Source organism: Scyliorhinus canicula, chromosome 7 (genome assembly GCF_902713615.1).
Source record: "Scyliorhinus canicula chromosome 7, sScyCan1.1, whole genome shotgun sequence".
In the NCBI taxonomy this organism is placed as follows: Eukaryota; Metazoa; Chordata; class Chondrichthyes; order Carcharhiniformes; family Scyliorhinidae; genus Scyliorhinus; species Scyliorhinus canicula.
In genome coordinates, this window is record NC_052152.1 from 210,842,199 (window position 1) to 210,867,584 (window position 25,386).

Genomic DNA, 25,386 nt, shown 5'->3' on the forward strand with positions numbered 1-25,386 from the left:
CCCAAACCTCCACGCTTGGGGGATTCGATTCCCTCCAGATTAACAAGAGCCTTCTCCAGGCTACCAAGGAGGCAAAGGCCAGAACTCCGTCCTCTTTCGACTCCTGCACTCCCGGATCGTCCAATACCCCAAATATCGCTATCCCCCAGCTCGGTTTTACCCGAGTGTCCAAGACCTTGAACATGACCTTTGCAAAGCCCTTCCAGAACTCCACAAGCGCCGGGCACGCCCAGAACACATGGGCGTGGTTAGCTGGGCTCCCCGAACACCTCTCACATCTGTCCTCCATTCCAAAAAACTTACTCATCCTCGCTCCTGTCATATGCGCCCTGTGTAACACTTTAAACTGGATCAGGCTGAGCCTGCCGCAAGATGAGGAGGAATTGACCCTCCCCAGGGCGTCAGCCCACAGGCCCTCATCCAGCTCCTCACCCAGCTCCTCCTCCCACTTACCCTTCAACTCCTCCACCGAGGCTTCCCCCGCCTCCTGCAGCTCCTGGTATATCTCCGAGATCTTACCCTCTCCGACCCACACACCCGAAATCACCCTGTCCTGTATCCTTCGGGCAGGAGCAATGGAAATTCTCCGACCTGCTTCCTGACAAATGCCCGAACCTGCATGTACCTGAAGGCATTTCCCGGGGGTAACCCGAATTTCTCCTCCAGTGCCTTTCAGCTGGCAAAAGTCCCGTCAATGAATAGATGCCCCAGCCTTCTAATTCCCGCCCGGTGCCAGCTTCGGAACCCACCATCTATCCTGCCCGGGGCAAACCTATGGTTATTCCGTATCGGGGACCAGACTGAGGCCCCCGTCTCCCCCCTGTGCCGCCTCCATTACCCCCAAATCTTCAGCGTCTCCGTCACCAACGGGCTTGTGGTATACCGCGTTGGCAGAAGCGGCAACGGTGCCGTCACCGGTGCCCCCAGGCTAGTACCTACACAAGACGCCGTCTCTAGCCTTTTCCATGCCGCCCCCTCTCCCTCCATCATCCACTTCCAAATCATCGACACGTTTGCTGCCCAGTAGTAGCTACACAGATTCGGCAGCCCCCCCCCCCCCCACCCCCCCCACCCCCGGACTGCGCTCCAAGAACAGTCTTTTAACCCTTGGGGTCTTATTAGCCCACACAAATCCCATAATACTCTTGCTCACACGCTTGAAAAAGGCCTTAGGGATGAGGATGGGCAGGCACTGAAACACGAACAGAAACCTAGGGAGAACCGTCATCTTGACAGACTGCACCCCACCTGCTAGGGAGAGTGGAAGCATGTCCCACCTCCCAAAGCCCCCCTCCATCTGGTCCACCAGCCATGCCAGATTGAGCCGATGCAAGACCCCCCCCAACTCTTGGCCACCCTAATACCAAATACCGAAAACTCCTCTCCACCATCCTGAGCGGCAGCTCCTCCAACCTCTCTTCCTGGCCCCGCGCATGCACCACAAAGAGCTCGCTCTTCCCAACATTACGCTTATACCCCGAGAAATCTCCAATCTCCCTGAGGGTCGGCATAACCTCCCCCATCCCCTCCACCGGGTCTGTAATATATAAAAGCAAATCATCCGCATATAGTGAGACGCGATGTTCCTCTCCCCCCACCCTGGACCAAACCCCTCCAGCTTCTGGATTCCCTCAGCGCCACGGCCAATGGCTCAATCGCCAAAGCAAACAGCGGGGGGGGGGGGGGGGGGGGGGGGGGGACAGAGGGCACCCCTGCCTCGTTCCATGGTATAGTCTAAAGTACTCTGACCTCAACCGGTTCGCTGATACACTCGCCACCAGGGCCTGGTATAACAGTTTAACCCGACCTATAAACCCCTCTCCAAAACCAAACCTACCCAGCACCTCCCACAGGTACTCCCACTCCACCCGGTCAAAGGCCTTCTCCGCGTCCATAGCTGCCACCACCTCAGCAACCCCCCCCGCTCCGAGGGCAACATAATCACATTCCGAAGCCTCCGCACATTTGCATTCAACTGCCTGCCCTTCACAAATCCCATCTGATCCTCATGTATCACTCCCGGGACATAATCCTCAATCCTAGTGGCCAGGACCTTCGCCAACAACTTGGCATCCACATTAAGGAGTGAAATCGGTCTATACGAGCCACACTGCAGCGGGTCTTTGTCCCGCTTCAGAATAAGCGAGATCAGAGCCCGCGACATCGTCGGGGGAAGACTTCCTTTCTCTCTCGCCTCGTTAAAAGTTCTCAACAGCAACGGAGCCAACAGTTCCGAAAACTTCCTATAAAATTCAATCGGGAACCCATCCGGACCCGGGGCCTTGCCCGCCTACATATTCCCCAACCCCTTAACCAGCAACTCCATCCCGATCGGGGCCCCCAAACCCTCTACCCGCTCATCCTCCACCCTCAGAAACCTCAATTGGTCCAGGAACCGCCGCATTCCCCCCCCCCCCCCCCCCCCCCCCCCCCCCCCCCCGGGGGCTCTGATTTGTACAAGTTCTCATAAAAGTTCCTAAAGACCTCATTTATTCTGACTGGACTCCGCACCGTATTCCCTCCCTTGTCCCTGATTCCCCCATTTCCCTAGCCGCCTCCTTCTTCCACAGCTGATGCACCAGCATCTGACTCGCCTTCTCCCCATATTCATACGCAGCTCCTTGTACCTTCCTCCACTGAGCCTCAGCTTTCCCCGTCGTCAACAAGTCAAACTCCGTTTGGAGGCTCCGGCGCTCCTTCAACAGCCCCTCCTCTGGGAATTCCGCATATCTCCTATCCACCCTAAGTATCTCTCCTACCAATCTATCCCCTTCCCTCCTCTCCCTCTTCTCTCTGTGAGCCCTGATATCAGTTTCCCTCTGACCACCACCTTCAGCACCTCCCAGACCACACTCACCGAGACCTCCCCATTGTCATTGGCCTCCATATACCTCTGTATACACCCCCGGATCCACCCACAGACCTCCTCATCCGCCAATAATTCCACATCCAAGCGCCACGGCGGGCACTGGCCCCTCTCTCCTCCCAACTCCAACTCCACCCAATGCGGGGAGTGATCCGAAATCGCCATGGCCGAGTACTCCGTCCCCTCTACTCTCGGGATCAGTGCCCTGCTCACCACGAAAAAGTCTATGCGTGAATAGGCCTTGTGCACGTGGGAAAAGGAGAACTCTCTCGCCCTTGGCCGAGCAAACCTCCACGGATCCACACCCCCCATCTGATCCATAAACCCCCTCAGGACCTGGGCCGCAGCCGGCCTCTTACCCGACCTTGACCTTGACCGATCCATTGCCGGGTCCAGTACCGTGTTGAAATCCCCCCCCCCCCCCCCCCCCCCATAATTAGGTTCCCCACCTCCAAATCCGGGATCCGTCTTAGCAGCCACTTCATGAACCCTGCATCGTCCCAATTTGGGGCATATACATTCACCAGCACCACCCAGGGCCCCTGCAGCCTACCATTCACCATCACATAACGAAAAAAAAATGAAATGAAAATCGCTTATTGTCACGAGTAGGCTTCAATGAAGTTACTGTGAAAAGCCCCTAGTCGCCACATTCCGGCGCCTGTTCAGGGAGGCTGGTACGGGAATCGAACCGTGCTGCTGGCCTGCTTGGTCTGCTTTCAAAGCCAGCGATTTAGCCCAGTGTGCTAAACCAGCCCCACATACCGGCCCCCTTTATCCACCACAATGCCCACCGCCTCAAAAGTCACCCGCTTGCTCACCAAAATTGCTACCCCCCTGTTCTTCATGTCCAACCTGGAGTGAAAGACCTGCCCTACCCATCCCTTCCTCAGCCTGGTCTGATCCGCAACTTTCGGGTGCGTCTCCTGTAGCATGGCTACGTCTGCCTTCAGTCCCTTTAAATGCGCAAATACCCGGCCTTCTTGACTGGCCCATTTTGGCCTCTCACATTCCACGTGATCTGCCAGTCTTTGCTTTACTAGTCCTGTGGTAATACCACTACATCGCTGCCTCGCAGGTACTACTCCATGTTGTAGTCTGAGTAAAGATATCTCTCCTGAATCCTCCAATGGATTTATGAGGGACTATCATCTGTTGATGGTTCCTGATTTTCCTCTTCCACATTTGGAAACACCGTCTCTATTCGACCCTGTCAAACCCCTGGCTAGACAGTTGGTTGGTGATGCAGAGCAAGGCCAGTAGCAAGGGTTCAAATTCCCGGACCGGCTTCACCTTCTCAACCCTGCCCCTTGCCTGAGGTGTGGTGACCCTCAGGTTAAACCCCCACCAGTCAGCTCTCCCTCCTCAAAGGGGAAAGCAGCCTGTGGTCACCTAGAACTGTGGCGACTTTACTTTTATTCTTGATTGATCAGGAAAGGTGCCTCCATTTCAAGGTATTTATCACTTTCACTCCAGCTACAGGAAGCTACAATTTAATTCATTTTGTGAAAGGCTCATTACCTCCCCCTCAGCAGCTTTAACGCAGTGAAACATCCCAACAGACTTAACAGGGCATTATAAAACACAGTATTAGAGCGTCTTAAAGGAGGAATAGAGGTAGAGAGAGAGGGAACTGCAGAGTGAGGGAACTGCAGAGTGAGGGAACTGCAGAGTGAGGGAACGCCGGAGTGAAGGAACGCCGGAGAGAGGGAACTGCAGAGTGAGGGAACGCCGGAGTGAGGGAACGCCGGAGTGAGGGAACGCCGGAGAGAGGGAACTGCAGAGTGAGGGAACGCCAGAGTGAGGGAACGCCGGAGTGAGGGAACTGCAGAGTGAAGGAACGCCGGAGTGAGGGAACGCCAGAGTGAGGGAACGCCAGAGTGAGGGAACGCCGGAGTGAGGGAACGCCGGAGTGAGGGAACGCCGGAGTGAGGGAACTGCAGAGTGAGGGAACGCCAGAGTGAGGGAACGCCGGAGTGGGGGAACTGCAGAGTGAGGGAACGCCGGAGTGAGGGAACGCCAGAGTGAGGGAACGCCAGAGTGAGGGAACACCAGAGAGAGGGAACGCCGGAGAGAGGGAACGCCAGAGAGAGGGAACGCCGGAGTGAGGGAACTGCAGAGTGAGGGAACGCCGGAGTGAGAGAACGCCAGAGAGAGGGAACGCCGGAGAGAGAGGTGGCGAAGGCAACTGAAGGCACTGCGACCAATGGTGGAGCAATTAAACTCAGACTTGCACAAGAGGCCAGAATTAGAAGAGCAGAGAGATCTGGGAGGGTTGTGGGGCTCGAGGAGATTACAGAGAGGTACAGGAGGGTGAAGAGTGCAGAGATCTCAGAGGGTGTGGGACTGGGGGAGATGATAGGGAGGGTGAGGAGTGCAAAGATATTGGAGGGTTGTGGGACTGGAGGAAATTAGAGATAGGGAGGGGAAAAGTCATGGAGAATGTGAAAACTAAGATTAGGATTTTAAAAGTCCCTTGTCTGAAAGTAACTCAGTGAACACGATGATATGGGGATGAGCCTTACTGTGAGTTGTTGGTAGCAGAGCAGAATCTCCATTTCCTCTGTCACGAGAGTCAAGGTTTTGAAAGTTCACTCATGAAATTGCAGGTCTGGTATTGTTATGAATGTCCTGTGTGTGTGTGGTGTATATATGGCCAATATTGGGATTTAAAGGGGTATTTAGTTATACTTCCTGATTACAATTTGTACATTAACCAGTTAGCTTTAAAAACTTATTTTTAAAAAGCAAGTTGTGTTTCATAGCAAATGAATCATTGTGTTTATTGAAAGAAACCTGGTTAAACCCTCTACTTCTGGTTCTAACAATAGTGAAAATAAACAATTGGCCATTTTGGTAAATGAATCAAAGATTTAGAGTAGTGAGGCTCGGGAAACTGCCAGTGTTAACCTGTCCATTCCTTGCCCAGGGTGAGGAGGACCGGAAAAACATCCTTTGTATGCAAGACCTCATTGACAAGCTGCAACTGAAAGTCAAGGGCTACAAGCGACAGGCTGAAGAGGCTGTGAGTATCCTCAGAGTGACACCAAGCGTGGTCACATTTATACCCATTTACTGAGCAAATAACATTTTGTGGTTTCATCACAGGAAGGAAATGCCAGCACCAACCTAACCAAGTACAGGACATTACAACATGAGCTGAATGATGCTGAGGAACGTGCTGAGATAGCTGAATGTCAGGTCAACAAGCTAAGAACTAAAAGCAGGGATATCAAGGTATGAAACCTACTGGCAGCTTCACCTTTAACAATTTGCCCAATATACTGAAACATCAGATTTTTAGGTCATATGATGCAACTGAAATTATCTAAAAATATATTTCTGCTGCTGAGACCCTCATCCATGACTTTGTTTCCTCTATACTTGATTACAATACTCTCCTAGCCAACCTCTCCTCTTCCAATCTGCATAATGAATGAAAGTTGTGAATACTGACCCGTCCATCATACAAATCTGCCTCCATCTACACCTCCCGCTGCCGGGGGAAAGCGGGCAGCATAATCAAAGACCCCTCCCACCCAGCTTACTCTCTCTTCCAACATCTTCCAGCGGGCAGGAGCTACAAAAGTCTGAGAACACGCTCGAACAGACTCACAAACAGCTCCTGAAAATGAAAATGAAAGTCGCTTATTGTCACAAGTAGGCTTCAAATGAATTTACTGTGAAAAGCCCCTAGTCGCCACATTCCGGCGCCTGTTTGGGGAGACTGGTCTGGGAATTGAACCGTGCTGCTGGCTTGCCTTGGTCTGCTTTCAAAGCCAGCGATTTAGCCCTGTGCTAAATCAGCCCCGCTGTTTCCAGATTTCTGAATGACCCTCTTACGGACTGAACTAATAAAACCATAAGACATAGGAGCAGATTTAAGCCACTCGGCCCATCGAGTCTGTTCCGTCATTCAATCATGGCTGATATTTTCTCATCCCCATTCTCCTGCCTTCTCCCCATAACCCCTGATCCCCTTATTAATCAAGAACCTATCTATCTGTCTTAAAGACACTCAGTGATTTGGCCTCCACAGCCTTCTGTGGCAAAGAGTTCCACAGATTCACCACCCTCTGGCTGAAGAAATTCCTCCTCATCTCTGTTTTAAAGGATCGTCCCTTTAATCTGAGATGGTGTCCTCTGGTTCTAGTTTTTCCTACAAGTGGAAACATCCTCTCCACGTCCACTCTATCCAGGCCTCACAGTATCCTGTAAGTTTCAATAAGATCTCCCCTCATCCTTCTAAACTCCAACGAGTACAGCCCCAGAGTCCTCAACCATTCCTCAGGCTAAATCGCTGGCTTATAAAGCAGACCAAGCAGGCCAGCAGCACGGTTCGATTCCCGTACCAGCCTCCCCGGACAGGCGCCGGAATGTGGCGACTAGGGGCTTTTCACAGTAACTTCATTGAAGCCTACTCGTGACAATAAGCGATTTTCATTTCATTCATATGACAAGCTCTTCATTCCAGGGATCATTCCTGTGAACCTCCTCTGGACCCTTTCCAAGACCAGCACATCCTTCCTTAGATACGGGGCCCAAACTGCTCACAATACTCCAAATGGGGTCTGACTAGAGCCTTATACAGCCTCAGAAGTACATCCCTGGTCTGGACAATCTCTCCACACATCTTCCTTTTAATATTTCCAAGTGACAATGCTGCATGGCTCAGGGGAACTGCAGGTGGTGGTGGGTTGCATTTACTGCCCTTATCCTTCCGGGTGGTACATGCCACGGGTTTGGAAGGTGCTGTCAGAGAATCCTTCGCAACTTGCTGCTGTGAATCTGTAGGAGATACACACTGAGGCACCACGTGTTGGAGGGAGTGAATATTTAATGTGGTTGATGGGGTGATGATGGGCTGCTTTAACCTAGATGGTGTCGAGCTTCAAATCTTCTTGAAGCTGCACTCATCAGACAAGCACAGAGTATTTCATCAGACTCCTGACTTGCACCTTTTGATGAAGGACAGGATTTGGGGAGTCAGGTTGTGGAGGCGGGGTGGGGGGGGGGGGGGGGGGGTTACTTGCTGCAAAAGATATTTTCAGCCTCTGACCTACTCTTGCAATAATATAATATAATCATTTATTGTCACGAGTAGGCCTCAATGAAGTTACTGTGAAAAGCCTCTAGTTGCCACATTCCGGCACCTGTTCGGGGAGCCTGCCACGGGAATTGAACCTGTGCTGCTGGCCTGCCTTGGTCTGCTTTAAAAGCCAGCTGTTTAGCCCACTGTGCTAAACCAGCCCCACAGTATAGGACCATAACAAAGAGCAGGAGTCGGTCAATTATCCACTGCTCCTGCCCCACCATTCCAAAGGGTCATGGCTGATCTAATTGTAGCCTTTACTCACCCCGCCCCCCCACAACCATAATCCTTGACTCTTTTTGTTAATGAAAAAATCTAACTCCACCTCAAATCTATTGAGTGACCCACAGCCATTGCTCTTGCTGTGGGAGAGAATTCAAAGATTAATGACCCATGCAAAGAAATTCCTCCTCAGTCTTAAAAGGCAGATCTCTTATTCTGAAAGTCTCTCCCTGAAACAATCTCTCTCCCTATTCTAGATTCTCCCTCCAGGGGGAACATCCTCCCAACACCCAACCTGCCAAACCCTAGGTTCCTGATTGGAGTTGCAATGTTGCCAGGTCCTCCTCTGCCTCCCCTGCCTTCCCAGGCCCTGGTCACTCGGTCAGTCCCAGGCCCCGGCCCAGTTACGCTGGTCACTCTGCCTGTCCCAGGCCCTGGTCACTCTGCCTGTCCCAGGCCCCAGCCCGGTCACTCTGGTCACTCTGCCTTCCCAGGCCCTGGTCACTCTGCCTGTCCCAGGCCCCGGCCCGGTCACTCTGGTCACTCTGCCTGTCCCAGGCCCTGGTCACTCTGCCTGTCCCAGGCCCCGGCCCGGTCACTCTGGTCACTGGTCTGTCCCAGGCCCTGGTCACTCTGCCTGTCCCAGGCCCCTGCCCGGTCACTCTGCCTGTCCCAGGCCCCTGCCCGGTCACTCTGCCTGTCCCAGGCCCCAGCCCGGTCACTCTGGTCACTCTGCCTGTCCCAGGCCCTGGTCACTCTGCCTGTCCCAGGCCCCAGCCCGGTCACTCTGGTCACTCTGCCTGTCCCAGGCCCCAGCCCGGTCACTCTGGTCACTCTGCCTGTCCCAGGCCCCAGCCCGGTCACTCTGGTCACTCTGCCTGTCCCAGGCCCTGGTCACTCTGCCTGTCCCAGGCCCCGGCCCGGTCACTCTGGTCACTCTGCCTGTCCCAGGCCCCGGCCCGGTCACTCTGGTCACTGGTCTGTCCCAGGCCCGGTCACTCTACCTGTCCCAGGCCCCGGCCCGGTCACTCTGGTCACTCTGCCTGTCCCAGGCCCTGGTCACTGGTCTGTCCCAGGCCCGGTCACTCTGGTCACTCTGCCTGTCCCAGGCCCTGGTCACTCTGCCTGTCCCAGATCTCAGCCCGGTCACTCTGGTCACTCGGTCAGTCCCAGGCCCCGGCCCGGTCACGCTGGTCACTCTGCCTGTCCCAGGCCCTGGTCACCCTGCCTGTCCCAGGCCCCAGCCCGGTCACTCTGGTCACTCTGCCTGTCCCAGGCACTGGTCACTCGGTCAGTCCCAAGCCCCGACCCGGTCACTCTGGTCACTCTGCCTGTCCCAGGCCCCTGCCCGGTCACTCTGCCTGTCCCAGGCCCCGACCCGGTCACTCTGGTCACTCTGCCTGTCCCAGGCCCTGGTCACTCGGTCAGTCCCAGGCCCCGGCCCGGTCACGCTGGTCACCCTGCCTGTCCCAGGCCCCGGCCCGGTTACAATGGTCACCCTGCCTGTCCCAGTCCCCGGCCCGGTCACTCTGGTGGCTCTGCCTGTCCCAGGCACTGGTCACTCGGTCAGTCCCAGGCCCCGGCCCGGTCACTCTGGTCACCCTGCCTGTCCCAGGCCCCGGCCCGGTCACTCTGGTGGCTCTGTTCGCTGTTGATGTTCCATGTTTACTGACCGAGTTTTTTCTATTCCAGCACGAAGAGTAGAAGACCGGGGACAAGACTGAATCGGCTCCCTCTGCTTTCTGTGACAATGTAGTATTTTAGTGCAGCAAAACCGGTGTGAATAAAGAACATTCTAATGCAACTCACTGTCCTGGATTTAATCTTTTTGGCAGTCAGCCTTTTCTAATTGCCTGGCCGTTTCCTGCCTTTTGGGATCAGTTTAGACACAGTCCAGAATAATTCAAATATTGTGGTGGATCTGATTGGATCATTAACGAACAACATTGCAGAGCAGTAACATTTTGTCCACACACAGAATTCTCATCTATGAAGCACATTGCTTTGGGATGAAGGAGCATTTCCAGAGATTGGGAACAAGGAGCAGGTCTGCAGTTGGGGCAGAATGGGAGATTGGGGAAAGTAGTTAGAATATAATTGGCACCGGCCCCTCTGCCCCCCTCACAACCAGTAAACAAAACTGTCTGCCCAGAAAATACAAAACAAGTGATCTGCTCCTTTCAGAGTTCTAGAATCATACAGCACAGAAAAGGCCCCTTCGGCCCATCGCGTCTGTGCCAGTCAAAAACACCCATCTAACCATTCTAATCCCATTTCCCAGCACTTGGCCCATCGCTGTATCTGCCCTGGGATCGCAGGGGCACATCTAAATACTTCTTCAATGTTCTGAGGGTCTCTGCCTCCACCCCCCTTTCAGGCAGCGAGTTCCAGACTCCCACCACCCTCTGGGTGAAAAGGTTTTTCCCTCACATCCCCTCTAACCCTCCTGCCCCTTACCTTAAATCTCTGCCCCCTGGTCATTGATCCCTCCACCAAGGGGAAAGTTTCTTCCTGTCTACTCTATCTCTGCCCCTCATAATTTTCTACATCTCAATCCTGTCCCCCCTCAGTCTCCTCTGCTCCAAGGCAAACAATCCCAGTCTATCCAATCCCTCTTCATAACTAAAACTCTCCGGCCCAGGCAACATCCTGGTAAATCTCCTCTGCTCCCTTTCCAGTGGCTATCACATCCCTCCTATAATGTGGATTCCAGAATGGCTGGGGGGGTGGGTGGGCGCGGGGGGGGGGGGGGGGGGGGGGGGGACAGGGGAGAGGGCAGGAAGTCGATCTGAAACGTTCAGTTCCAAATTCTAGACCAAATTCATGTGTCATAATCTGACCTGGAAGCCAAAATTAACCGGATAGATTACTGCGATTCAGCGTAGGTAACGTGCACCATTTGCACAGAATCTTCTTGCAAGTTTCAAAATATTTTCACACATTCCAAAATAACAAATTGCAAATGCTAAATATAAAAGTCTGTTTCTCGGAGCATACTCATGTACACGGTACGATGTCATCCTGAAACTGCCTCATGTTCTTTGAGTGCATCTTGTTACTCGTAGGCAATGGATAGGGATTGAGGATGATGCTGGTTCAATGGGCTGTGAGATGACTGACAGGTCCAAGGCCTGGTCTGCGGACTGTCACAGGCTGGGCTGGTGGTGGTTGAAGGGTAACAGAAACAGAAAATGTTGGAAAATCTCAGCAGTTCTGACAGAAGCTGTGGAGAGGGGACAGAAGCTGTGGAGAGGGGACAGAAGCTGTGGAGAGGGGACAGAAGCTGTGGAGAGGGGACAGAAGCTGTGGAGAGGGGACAGAAGCTGTGGAGAGGGGACAGAAGCTGTGGAGAGGGGACAGAGCTAACGTTTCGAGTCTGGATGATTCTTTGTCAAAGCGGAAGTTGCTTTGGGATCCAGTGTCAGACACGGGAACACGACATTCTGCCCGGTGGAGCTGGTTTACAGTGATTAACACCTCGATGTTTAACTGTCGGCTTAGAAAAGGGCGCCGCAGATGGACAGCGTGACCAAAAAGCACCACCATTCCCCAATGTTATGATGTATCTGTTGTACATTGTCCGAAGCTGAGTAAATTTACATTGGGTATCAGGGCACCTGCAGCGAAGCTTCACATTTCAATTATTTTCCCTCAGCTTTTAAAGGTAAATGACACACGGAAGTGCCGGCACAACATGACACTTTTAAGCCTTTTTTAAAAAACGTGACACTGTGGAGCATCCGTGAGGCGGGGAGTGTTGTGGATAGCACATATAGAGAGGTGGTCACACCGCAGGCTCAGACTCCACAGGCAAGAAGGGAATGGGTGACCAGCAGACAGAGCAAGTGAGCGAGGCAGGTAGTACAGGAATCTCCTGTGGCCATTCCCCTGCCAAACAGATATCCCGCTTTGGATACTGTTGAGGGGAATGGCCTCTCAGGGGAAAGCAGCAACAGACAAATTTGTTGCACCACGGTTGGTTCTACTGCAGAGGGGAGGAGTTAAGAGTGTGAGAATGCAATAGTTATAGGGGATTCAATTGGTTTTCTGGTCCAATTTGTTGAGGAGCCAACAAAGGAACAGACCATCTTGGACTGGGTGTTGTGCAATGAGAAAGGATTAGTTGGCAATCTAGTTGAGAGAGAACCTTTGGGGATGAGTGACCATAATATGTTAGAATTCTTTATCATGGTGGATAATGAGATAGTTAATTCTGAGACCAGGGTCCTGAACCTCAATAAAGGTAACTATGATGGTATGAGGCATGAGCTGGCTGTGACAGACTGGGAAACATTATTGAAGGAAGGACAGCGGACAGGCAATGGCAGCATTCAAGGAATGAACAGGTGAACTCCAAAAGCTGTTTATTCCTCTTTGGCGCAAGAGTAGAAAGGGAACTGTGGCCAAACCATGGCTTACAAGGGAAATTAGAACATAGAACATTACAGCGCAGTACCGGCCCTTCGGCCCTCGATGTTGCGCCGACCCGTGAAACCATCTAGAGATAGTATTAGATTCAAAGAAGCAAACAAATTAGCAAGAAAAAGCAGTAGACCAGAGGATTGAGCACAGTTTAAAATACAGCAAAGTTAAACCAAGGGATTGATTAAGAAGGGGAAAATACGAACTTCCGGTGGTGGCTATGAAGGAGTAGGTCGCACATTTGGTGGCTCCCACCCGGGTCGGAACTTTGGACCTTTTTTCCCGATTTTTTGTCAGATCTGAAGTGGAAAATTGATGTTGGATGCAATTGGGAAGAGGAATCCTGCATCAGTGCATGGAGAAGCGGACCAGGAGTGCTCGCAAAGGAAGAAATAGACAAACGGAGAAGGCTTGGGCTGAGGTTGCAATGGGAGAAAGCATGGTGGACGACCGGAGTCCTGGCTCGACGACCCAGCGGTCGGCGCAGTTGATGCAGTTTATTCAGGAGGGCTTCATCAGTCAGAAACAGGAATGTTTGAACCCGATTAAGGAGTCGACTGCGCGACTGGAACTCAAACTGGATGCTCAAGATCGGGCAATCCAGAAAGTGGAGAAGGCACTGACTGAGCAGGAGGAACACCAAACAACAATGGAGGTGGAGGTGGGAATGTTGAGAGACCAACTGAAAAGAACATAAGAACTAGGAGCAGGAGTCGGACATCTGGCTCCTCGAGCCTGCTCCGCCATTCAGTGAGATCATGGCTGATCTTTTGTGGACTCAGCTCCACTTTCCGGCCCGAACACCATAACCCTTAATCCCTTTATTCTTCAAAACCCTATCTATCTCTACCTTAAAAACATTTAATGAAGGAGCCTCAACTGCTTCACTGGGCAAGGAATTCCATAGATTCACAACCCTTTGGGTGAAGAAGTTCCTCCTAAACTCAGTCCTAAATCTACTTCCCCTTATTTTGAACAATAGGTGGAAAAATGTCTGGTGCCATGGGCGGGGGCCACCAAGCTAGCTGGGCGGGCTAGTTCACGGAAGCACAGTGGGGGGTGAGTAGATGGTATGCTTGTTGGACGGGGCTGTGTGTATGGTGCTGTTACTAGGGGGGAGGGGGGAAATGTTCTGCTGACAGGGGAGGGACGTTTGCTGTGGGACAATAGGGTGGTCGGGGATGGAGGCTGCCTGGGGGCGCGCCAGCAGATGTGTGGGGCGCGGACTGGAGACTGACCCAAGAAAGGGGATGGCTGATCGGCGGAGGGGGGACACACGAGAAGCCCCCAACCAGGCTGATCACATGGAATGTAAGAGGGCTAAATGGGCCGGTTAAGAGGGCACACGTGTTCGCGCATTTGAGGGGACTGAAGGCGGACGTGGCAATGTTACAGGAGATGCACCTTAGAGTAACTGACCAGGTCAGACTAAAGGAGGGATGGGTCAGACAGGCTTTCCACTCAGGGCTGGACTCTAAGACTAGAGGGGTCGCGATCCTGATTAACAAGCGAGTGTCATTCGAAGCGGGAAGAATAGTTGCGGACATGGGGGGGTCGGTACATTATGGTCAATGGGAAGCTGGAGGGGCTGCTGGTGGTGCTCGTGAATGTGTACGCGCTGAATTGGGATGATGTGGAGTTCATAAGGAGAATGTTGGGGAGGATCCCGGCCCTGGATTCGCATAAGCTGGTTATGGGGGTTTGACTTTTATATCCTGAACAGGGCTTTACTGACGGGGTAGTGGATATTGAGTATTCAGCGATCACGATCTCGGACCATGCCCCGCACTGGGTTGACCTACAGGTGAGCAAGGAGGGTCGCCAGCGCCCACACTGGAGGCTGGATGTGGGACTATTAGTGGATGAGGAGGTGTGTAATGAAATGTATCCAGAACTATCTGGAAGTCAACGACACAGGGGAAGTTTCGGCTGCGGTAGTCTGGGAGACGCTGAAGGCGGTGGTTAGAGGGGAGCTGATATCGTTACGGGCCCATGGGGAGAAGGTAGACAGGGCAGAGACGGACCGACTGATAAAGGAAATACTATAGGTCCACAGGAGATATGCGGAGACCCCAGAGGCAGGGTTTCTAAGGTAACGACGGAGGCTACAGGCGGAGTTTGGCTTGTTAACTACAGGGAAAGTGGTGGAGCAGCTGAGGAAGGCGAGGGGGTCGATCTATGAATAATGGGAGAAGGCCAGTAAAATGCTTGCGCAGCAGCTCAGAAAGCGGGAGACAGCCAGGGAGATTGGGAAAGTAAGGGACAGAGATGGGAACCTGGTCAGAGATTCAGCTGGGGTCAATAAGGCGTTCGATGAATTCTGCAGCAGGCTGTATGAGTCGGAACCCCCAGCGGGGCCGGAGGGGATGAGGCAATTCTTAGGGGGTCCGAAGTTCCCAAAGGTTGGTGAAGACTTGGTTGAAGGGTTGGGGGCCGGATGGGTACCCCGTGGAGTTTTGCAAAGGGTTCTCTGGCATACTGCTGATGAGGACATTTAATGAGGCAAGGGAGAGGGGGGGAGGGGGCTTCCCCTGACGATGCCACAGGCCACTATCTCATTGATCCTGAAGCGGGATAAGGACCCGGAGCTATCCGGGTCTTACAGACCGATCTCCCTGCTAAATGCAGACGCCAAATTGTTGGCTAAGATCTTGGCCTCAAGGATTGAGTACTGCATCCTGGACGTGATTGGGGAGGACCAGACGGGATTTGTTAAGGGGAGGCAGTTGGCGGCCAATGTAAGAAGACTGTTGAATGTGATCATGATGCCCCCAGAGGGTAGGGATGTAGAGGTAGTGGTCGCAATGGATGCAGAGAAGGCATTTGACCGGGTGGAATGTGATTATCTGTGGGGGGTATTGAGGTGGTTTGGATTTGGACGGGGTTCAGTGACTGGGTCAGGCTGCTGGATCAGGCGCCCGTGGCAAGTGTTCGGACGAACAGGCTGACATCGGGCTAGTTAAGGCTGCACTGGGGGACGAGGCAGTGGTGCCCCCTCTCCCCGCTGTTGTTTGCACTGGCCATAGAACCGCTGGCAATTGTGTTAAGAGCCTCAAAGGGCAGGAAGGGACTGGTCCGGGAGGGCGTGGAACATAGAGTCTCGCTATACGCGGGCAATCTGCTCTTATGTGTGTCGGACCCGTGGAAGGGATGGAAGAAATTATGGGGATTCTGCGGGATTTCGGCTAGATTTCGGGGTATAAATTGAACATGGGGAAAACGAGATGTTCTCCAGGCAAGGGGCAGGGGAGGCAATTGTGGAGCTGCCGTTTAGAGTGGTAGGGGGTAATGTGTTGGGTAAGCTGGGTCTGCAAGGACTGCGTTTACTGCAGCAGTGAGAGAGACAGGCTTCCAACACTTGAAGAAATGCAACTCGATTTTATTGAACTCTTAACTATCATACATACTTTAACTGTGGGTTGACACTATGCTGACTTGACTGGAGACCTGAGGTTAACCTGACCAGACTATCTTGCTGCCACATGGTGGATATTCGTGTTGTTGCTACATGGGCTCTGACTGTCTCAGAGGCTGGATCCCAAGAGAGCGGGAAAACTAGAGCCCTCTAGCTTTATAGTGGCCGTATCCTGTCTGGTGATTGGCTGCTGTGTTCTGTGTGTTCATTGGTCATCCTGTGTGTCAATCACTTCCTGTCTGTGCACCATCATATACCTGTGTGTATATTATGACAGGGGGAAGCGTTCGGTACCTAGGCATCCAGGTGGCGCGAGAATGGGAACGGCTACACAAGCTGAATCTGGCCTGACTAGTAGATCAAATGAAGGAGGATTTTCGGAGTGAGGATGTGGAGATTCGGAGTCTGCAACGGGTTGCTGCACGGACTGGACGTTCCTGCGCTGCAGCTGGGATCTCTGAGTGTTGTGCAGTTGCGCAGATCTGCACAGGGCTGCGTAGTGGCCGAGGTTGCCACACTGGAGACAGCGTCGAGATTTTGTGGGACATTGCCGCTTTAAATGGGCAGATCCACAGTTGTTGCCCATCATGGCGCCGACGTCAGGACTCTCCGTGCGCCACCGTCATGCGCGGTACGGTCGAACGATGTGCACACCTGTGCAGTTCGGTCGTCGGCCTCATCGTCCCCTTGGTTGTAGCGCATATGCGCAGGAACCCGGGAAAAGCACGCCCTGACCCAGACTCAGGCTTGGAGCTGTTTTACGGCCTGCACCCGCTCCGCATCGTGGGGGCCTTGCTGCGCCGTCTCTGCTGCCTTGATATGGGAGTACCGGTTGTTAGCGTGCTCATGTAGGACACAGGTTTCAATGGCAAGGGTGAGCTGCTTAACTTTAAAGAGCTGCTGGCGAAGGGGGTCGGAGTGGACCCCGAAAATGATCTGGTTGCGGATCATGGAGTCGGAAGTGGAGCCGTAGTTGGAGGACTGCGCAAGGATGCGGAAATGGGTTAAAAAGGACTGAAAAGGTTCATCCTTACCCTGAAGCCTCTGCTGGAACACAGAGCGTTCAAAGCTCTCGTTGACTTCGATGTCAGTGGCTGTCGAACTTCAGCAGGACTGTTTTAAACTTTGTCTTGTCCTCGTCTTCAGCAAAGGTGAGGAAGTTGAGGATGTGGATAGCGTGGTCCCCGGCTGTAGAAAGGAAGAGAGCAATCTTCCTGGCATCCGATACGGCTTCGAGGTCGGTGGCTTCAAGATATAGCTGGAACTTCTGCTTGAAAATCTTCCAGTTAGCACTGAGGTTGCCGGCGATGCGGAGCTGCGGGGGGAGGGCGGACGCTGTCCATGTTACCGGATGGCTGATCGCTGGTCGAAGGCAGATTATCTCAAGCTAGGTCCGTCAAACTCGAGCATGACTCACTGGTACCATGATGTGTTGGGTATGCTGGGTCTGCGAGGACTGTGTTTACCAGAGCAGTGAGAGAGACAGGCTTCCAACACTTGAAGAAGTGCAACTCGATTTTATTGAACTCTTAACTATCATACATACTTTAACTGTGGGTTGACACTATGCTGAGTTGACTGAAATGAAATGAAAATCGCTTATTGTCACGAGTAGGCTTCAATGAAGTTACTGTGAAAAGTCCCTAGTCGCCACATTCCGGCGCCTGTCCGGGGAGGCTGGTACGGGAATCGAACCATGCTGCTGGCCTGCTTTAAAAGCCAGCGATTTAGCACAGTATGCTAAACAGCCCCTGTAGGGCTGGACTGGAGACCTGAGGCTAACCTGACCAGACTATCTTACTACCACATGGTGGACGTTCTAGTTGTTGCTCACGGGCTCTGACTGTCTCAGAGGCTGGATCCCAAGAGAGCGGGAAAACTAGTGCCCTCTGGCTTTATAGTGGTCGTGTCCTGTCTGGTGATTGGCTGCTGTGTTCTGTGTGTTCATTGGTCATCCTGTGTGTCAATCACTTCCTGTCTGTGCACCATCATATACCTGTGTGTATATTATGACAGGGGGAAGCGTTCGGTACCTAGGCATCCAGGTGGCGCGGGAATGGGAACGGCTACACAAGCTGAATCTGGCCCGACTAGTAGATCAAATGAAGGAGGATTTTCGGAGTGAGGATGTGCTCCCGTGGTCACTGGCTGGGAGGGTAGACAGTGAAAATGACGGTTCTATCAAGATTCCTGTTTGTGTTTCACTGTCTCCCCATCTTTATTCCGCGGTCCTTTTTTAAACGGGTCAACAAGGTGATCTCGGGCTTTGTATGGGCAGGTAAGGCCCCGCGAGTTAAAAAAGGGGATGTTGGAGCGTAACCGGGGGGAGTGCAGGCTGGTACTCCCAAATTTTAGTAATTATTACTGGGCTGCACCAGCCCCATGGTGGCCACGGCCCTGAGAGTCTGGGGGCAATGGAGGAGACATGTGGGAGCAGAGGGAGCATCGGTCTGGTCCCCAATTTGCAATAATCACTGGTTTGCCCCGGGAAGGTTAGATGGAAGGTTCTGGAGGTGGCATCGAGAAGGAATCGAGAGGATGGGCGATATGTTTATAGAGGGGAGCTTACCCAGCTTGCGGAACTGGAGTTGAAATTTAAACTGATGGGAGGGAATGAGTTTAGGTACCTGCAGGCGCGAGGCTTCCTACGCAGACAGGTCTCAACCTTCCAGCTCCTACCACCAAGGGGGATACAGGACAGGGTAGTTTCCAGAGTGTGGGTGGGAGAAGGGAGGGTTTTGGACATTTATAAGGAATTTATGGGGTCAGAGGAAACGCAGATCGAGGAGCTGAAACACAAATGGGAAGAGGAGTTAGGAGGAGAGATAGAGGACGGTCTCTGGGCGGAGGCGTTGAGTAAAGTCAACACGTCCACAACATGTGCCAGTCTCAGCCTGATACAGTTTAAGGTCGTTCACCGGGCTCACGTGACAGTGGCCCAGATGAGCAGTTTGTTTGGGGTGGAAGACAGGCGCGCAAGGTGTGCGGGAGGACCAGCAAACCATGTCCATATGTCCTGGGCACACCCGAACCTTAGGGGATTCTGGCAGGGGTTTGCAGACGTCATGTCCAAAGTATTGAAAACAAGGGTGGCACCAAGTCCGGAGGTGGCGATTTCTGGGGTGTCGGAAGACCCGGGAATCCAGGAGGAGAAAGAGGCAGATGTTCTGGCCTTTGCTTCTCTGGTAGCCCGGAGACGGATACTATTAGCTTGGAGGGACTCAAAGGCTCCAAAGTCGGAGACCTGGCTCACTGACATGGCTAGCTTTCTCTGTCTGGAGCTAATCAAGTTCACCCTTAGAGGGTCAATGTCAGGGTTCACCCGGAGGTGGCAGCCGTTCGTCGACTTCTTTAGGGAGAATTAACCGTCAGCAGAAGGGGGGGGGGGGTTGTTTAGTGCAGAATAGGAGGCTAGGAAAGGTGGGACCTGTGAGGGAGGAAGACGGCTTTTGCACTATGTTTATAATTGTATATACATTGTTTCTTCTGTTATTCTTATAAAACCATAAGTATCTCAATAAAATGTTGATTTTTAAAAAAAGGGGGAAAATACAACTTGAAAGTAACCTTGAGGGGAACATAAAAACTGACTATGTTTCTATCGGTATGTAAAGAGAAAAAGATTGATAAAAACTAATGTAGGCCTGTTACAGTCAGAAACGGGGGAATTCATAACTGGGAACAAAGAAATGGCTGGGGAACTAAATTCGTACTTTGCTCTGTCTTCACAAAGGAAGATATGAAAAATGTACTGGAAGTTCTGAGATACACAAGTTTTACTGAAGAGTTAAGGAATTCAGTATTAGTAAAGAAATGGTTTAGGGAAATTAATGGGATTGAAGGCAGACAAATCTCCAGGGCCTGATCATCTTCATCCCAGAGTACTTAAGGAAGTGGCCCTAGAAATAGTAGATCCATTGGTAGTCATTTTCCAAAGTTCTTTGGACTCTGGAATGATTCCTGCAGTTTGGAAGGTATTTAATATAACCCCGCTATTCAAAAAGGGAGGTCAAGAGAAAACAGGGAACTATAGACCAGTGAGTGTAACGTCGATAGTAGAAAGCTGCTGGAGTCCATTATCAAGAATTTCACAGCATTTGGAAAGCAGTGGTATACTCAAAGTCAGCATGGATTTATGAAAGGGAAATCTGTAGTAGAGTTGACCTGGTGGATGTCGTTTATTTAGCCCTTCAGAAGGCTTTCGACAAGTTCTCACGTAGCAGGTTACTATGTAAAGTTAAAGTGCATGGGATATGGGTAATGTCTTGAGATGGATAGAAAGCTGGTTAGCAAATAGGAAGCAAAAAATAGGAATAAATGGATCGGTTTCTGATTGGCAGGCAGTGGCTAGTGGGGTACGGCAGGGATCTGTGCTGAGACCCCAACTGTTCATAGTATATATTAATGATTTGGATGACGGAACTAAATGTATTATTTCAAAATTTGCCGGTGATATAAAGTTGAGTGGGAGGGTGAGCTGTGAGGAGGATGCAGAGATGCTTCAGTGAGATTTGGGGGTGGGGGTGGGGGAGACGGCACAGTGGTCAGCGGAGCAGCTGGTGAAGTTTTTTGAAGATTGCTTCGCCAAGCTTAAGGCAGCCACGCTGGACCCGATCAAGACTTCGATTGATCAGGTGGTGCAGAATCAGGAGACCCACGGACGAACGATCCAGGAGGTGAAGAAAAAGGTGTCCGAGCACGAGGAATACCTAACTGTGCTGGAGAGCAAGGTGGAGATGATGAATGACCGCCAGAAATGAATGCAGGAGAAGCTGGAGAACATGTCCAGGAGGCAGAATCTGAGAATCGTCAGTCTCCCTGAAGGCAGTGAGGGATCGGATGCAAGGGCCTGTGTGATGAGCGTGTTGGAGAAGTTGATGGGGGCTGAAGCGTTCCCTCGACCCCTGGAAGTGGATAGAGCGCACAGAGTCTTCGTGAAGAAGCCCCGAGCGAATGAGTCGCCGAGGGCGATTTACACCGATTCGTGGACAAGGAACACGTTCTGAGGTGAGCCAAGAAAGAATGGGCCAGCAAGTTCTGGGCTCGGATTTGGCCAAAAGGCGAGCTGGGTTTAATCGGGCAAAAACGGCCCTCTTTACGAAGGGGGTGAAGTTCGGGATGTTGTACACACCCTGTCTGTGCGTCACATATGAGAGGTGGGATTTTTACTTCGGAACACCAGACAATGTATGGACTTTCATCAACGAAAAAAGACTGGAGGTGAACTGAAGACACTGAATCCTTGGAGAGTATTGTCGTGGTGATTTGTTGAAAATCACTTTTGTGCTGGTTTGAATTAGTATTATGTGCAACAAGCACCCCCCCTCCCCCCCAAACCAGGCCGATTACCGGGCAGCACAGTAGCATGGTGGTTAGCACAATTGCTTCACAGCTCCAGGGTCCCAGGTTCGATTCCCGGCTTGGGTCACTGTCTGTGCGGAGTCTGCATAATTCTCCCCGTGTCTGCGTGGGTTTCCTCCGGGTGCTCCGGTTTCCTCCCACAGTCCAAAGATGTGCAGGTTAGGTGGATTGGCCATGATAAATTGCCCTTAGTGTTCAAAATTGCCCTTAGTGTTGGGTGGGGTTACTGGGTTATGGGGATAGGGTGGAGTTGTGGGCTTAGGTATGGTGCTCTTTCAAAGAGCCAGTGCAGACTCGATGGGCTGAATGGCCTCCTTCTGCACTGTAAATTCTATGATCTATGATTACATGGAATGTTAGAGGGTTGAATGGGCCAGTCAGGAGGGCTCACGTATTTGCACATTTGGGGGGACGGGACGGGGGGGACTGAAGGCGGATGTGGCAATGTTACAAGAGACACACCTAATGGCTATAGACCAGACTAGATTGAGAAAGGGGTGGGTTGGCCAAGTGTTCCACTCAGGGCACGACTCACGACCAGGGGGGTAGTGATCTTGATCAATAAACAAGTGGCATTCGAGGCAGGGAGAATCGTGTTAGACATGGGGGTAGGTAAATAATGGTGAGTGGGAAGCTGCAGGGGGTGCAGGTGGTACTTGTGAACGTATATGCTCCAAATTGGGACAATATGGAATTTATGAGGTGGGTGGTAGGTAAGATCCCAGACTTAAGAGGGCAGCACAGTAGCATGGTGGTTAGCATAAATGCTTCACAGCTCCAGGGTCCCAGGTTCGGTTCCCGGCTGGGTCACTGTGTGTGCGGAGTCTGCACGTCCTCCCCGCATGTGCGTGGGTTTCCTCCGGGTGCTCCGGTTTCCTCCCACAGTCCAAAGATGTGCGGGTTAGGTGGATTGGCCATGCTAAATTGCCCGTAGTGTCCTAAAAAAAAGTTAGGGGTGGGTGGGGGGGGGGGGGGGGGGGTTACGGGTATAGGGTGGATACGTGGGTTTGAGTAGGGTGATCATTTGCTCGGCACAACATCGAGGGCCGAAGGGCCTGTTCTGTGTTGTACTGTTCTATAACTTGATCATGGGAGGAGATTTTAATAGTCATTGATCCGGAATTGGACCGGTCAAAATCCAGGACGGGGGTTGGGGGGTGAGAGTAGACCCATCGAAGGAGTTTTCTTTTTTCTCCCATGTCCACAAGGTATACTCTCGCATCGACATTTTTGTTCTGAGCAGGACTCATAGCGGGGGTGGTGGATACGGAGTAGTCGGCAATTGCAGTGCCGGATCATGCCCCACATTGGGCAGATCTATGGATTAGTTTGGAGAGAGGACAACGCCCGCTATGAAGGCTGGATGTGGGGTTGTTAGCAGATGAAGCGATCTGTGGGTGGGTTAACAAGTCCATCTAGAACTACCTGGAAACAAATGATACGGGCGAGGACTCTGCAACAAAGATTTGGGAAGCTTCGAAGGCAGTGGTCAGAGGGGAATTACTCTCGATAGAGGCCCAGAGAAAAGGTGGAACAGGCTGAGAGGGATAGGTTAGTTGGAGGATAGAGATACTCCAAGTGGACAGGAGATATTTGGAGGCCCCGAACGCAGGACTACTGAGGGAGCGGCAGAAGTTACAGGCGGTGTTTGGGCTGTTGACTACAGGGAAAGCAGTGGAACAGCTGAGGCAGGCAAGGGGGGGGCGATTTATGAGTATGGGGGAAAAGGCGAGCAGAATGTTAGCACACCAGCTCAGAAAAAGGGAGAAAGGGAGAGTAAAGAGTAGAGGTGGTAATACGGTACTGGATCCAATGGGGGTGAATGAGGTGGTTAAGGAATTTTACAGCAAATTATATGAGTCGGAACCCCCGGTGGGGGTGGAGGGGATGAGGCAGTTTTTGGGTCAGTTGAGGTTCCCGAGGGTGGAAGGGCTGGGAGCCCCAATTGAAATTGAGGAAATAATCAAGGGGCTGGAGGGCATGCAGTTGGGCAAGGCCCCAGGGCTGGACGGCTACCCAGTGGAATTCTATAAGAAGCTTTCAGAGATATTAAGCCCACTGCTGGTGAGGACATTTAACGAAGCAAGAGAGAAGGGAGTCCTCCCCCCAACAATGTCGCAGGCCTCGATTTCACTGATCCTGAAACGGGAGAAGGATCCGGAGCAATGCGGGTCATACAGGCCAATTTCTCTACTGAATGTGGATGCCAAACTGCTGGCTAAGATACCGGCCACAAGGATAGAGGACTGTGCCCCGGGGTGATAGGGGAAGACCAGACGGGATTTGTAAAGGGCAGGTAACTCGAGGCCAATGTTCGAAGGCTTTTAAATGTTATGATGCCCTCAGAAAGAGGGGAGATGGAGGTGGTGGTAACGATGGATACGGAGGCTTTTGATTGGGTGGAGTAGGATTACCTGTGGGAGGCACTGGGAAGGTTTGTGTTTGGTGAGGGCTTTATTAACTGGGTGTGGTTGCTCTATCAGGCACCAGTAGCGAGTGTGCACACGAACCGGCTGAGGTCGGTATAATTTAAACTACACCGAGGGACGAGGCAAGGGTGCCCCCTGTTTGCTTTGGCCATAGGACCATTTAGCCATGGCGTTAGGAGCCTCTAGGAACTGGAAAGGGCTGGTTTGGGGGGGGTGGGGGGGTAGCAGCGGGTCTTGCTTTACACAGATGACCTGCTCTTGTATATTTCAGACTCATTGGAGGGGATGGGGGAAGTTATGCGGATCCTCAAGGAATTTGGTAATTTTTCGGGGTATGAATTGAACATGGGAAAAAAAAGATGTTCGCAGTCCAGGCAAGAGGACAGAAGAGACTGGCAGAGCTTCCGTTTAGAATGAAGGAAGGAGCTTTCGGTATCTGGGAATTCAGGTGGCCCGGGAATAGGAGGCATTGTACAAGTTAAACCTATCCCGGCTCGTAGAACAGGATATGCTCCCGCTATCACTGGATGGGAGGGTACAGACTGTGAAAGTGATGGTCTCCCCAGATTTCGGTTTGTCTTTCAGTGCCTCCCTATCTTCATCCCAAGGGCCTTTTTCAAGCGGGTGAATAAGTTTATTTCGGGCTTTGTGTGGGAGGGTAAAACCCTCGAGTGTTGCTGGAGCGCAGTCGGGGGGAGGGTGGGTTGGCACTGCCGAACTTTTGCAATTACTACTGGGCGGCTAATATAGCCATGATTAGGAAGTGGGTAGTGGGGGAGGGGTCCATGTGGGAGCAAGATGGAGGCGGCGTCATGTAAAGACACAAGTTTGGGAGCACTGATATCGGCACCTCTTCCGTTCTCGCCGGCCCGATACACCACATGTATCGGGGATACATGGGGGATCTATTTATAGACAGGAGCTTCCCCAGCTTGAAAGCCTTGGAGGATAAATTTGAATTGCCAGCAGGGAATGGGTTTCGGATTTGCAGGTGTGAGACTTCTTGAGAAGGCAGGTTCCGGCCTTTCCGCTGCTGCTGCCACGGGGGATACAGGACAGAGTTGTCTCCAGCACATGTGTGGGAGAGGGGAAGGTATCAGATATTTACCAGGAACTTTTGGACGCGGAGGAAACTCCGGTGGAGGAGCTGAAGGGCAAGTGGAAGGATGAGCTAGGAGAGAGAGAGGCGGGTCTGTGGGCAGATGCCCTAAGCAAGGTTAATACATCCTCATCATGTGCCAGGCTTAGCCTGATACAATTCAAGGTGGTCCACCGGGCACACATGAGAGAGGGCCGTATGAGCAAGTTTTATGGGGTAGAGGACAGGTGTGCAAGGTGCGCGGGAAGCCCAGCAAATTATGTCCACATGTTTTGGGCATGCCCGGAGCTCAGAGGGTTGTGGCAGGGTTTCGCTAAGGCAATGTCCACGGTGCTCAAAACACGGGTGGTGCCGAGTCCGGAGGTGGTGATCTTTGGAGTGTCGGATGAGCCGGGAGTTCAGGGGGCGAAAAGAGGCTTTGCCTCCCTGGTAGCCCGGAGACGGATCTTATTAATGTGGAGGGACTTGAGCCCCCCCCCC

At 52.3% G+C, this 25,386-nt stretch overlaps 1 protein-coding gene across 1 annotated transcript in view; it reads left to right on the forward strand.

Moving 5' to 3' along the window:
- The window catches only part of LOC119969176 (myosin-7-like), a 184,968-nt gene extending 174,984 nt beyond the window's left edge, over nucleotides 1-9,984 (forward strand). The window contains exons 39-41 of the mRNA XM_038802412.1: nucleotides 5,796-5,891; nucleotides 5,975-6,103; nucleotides 9,873-9,984. Of these exons, the coding sequence (XP_038658340.1) occupies nucleotides 5,796-5,891; nucleotides 5,975-6,103; nucleotides 9,873-9,884 (237 nt within the window). The 3' untranslated portion in view covers nucleotides 9,885-9,984. The remainder of the gene's footprint in view (nucleotides 1-5,795; nucleotides 5,892-5,974; nucleotides 6,104-9,872) is intronic.
- Nucleotides 9,985-25,386: the final 15,402 nt, after the last annotated feature.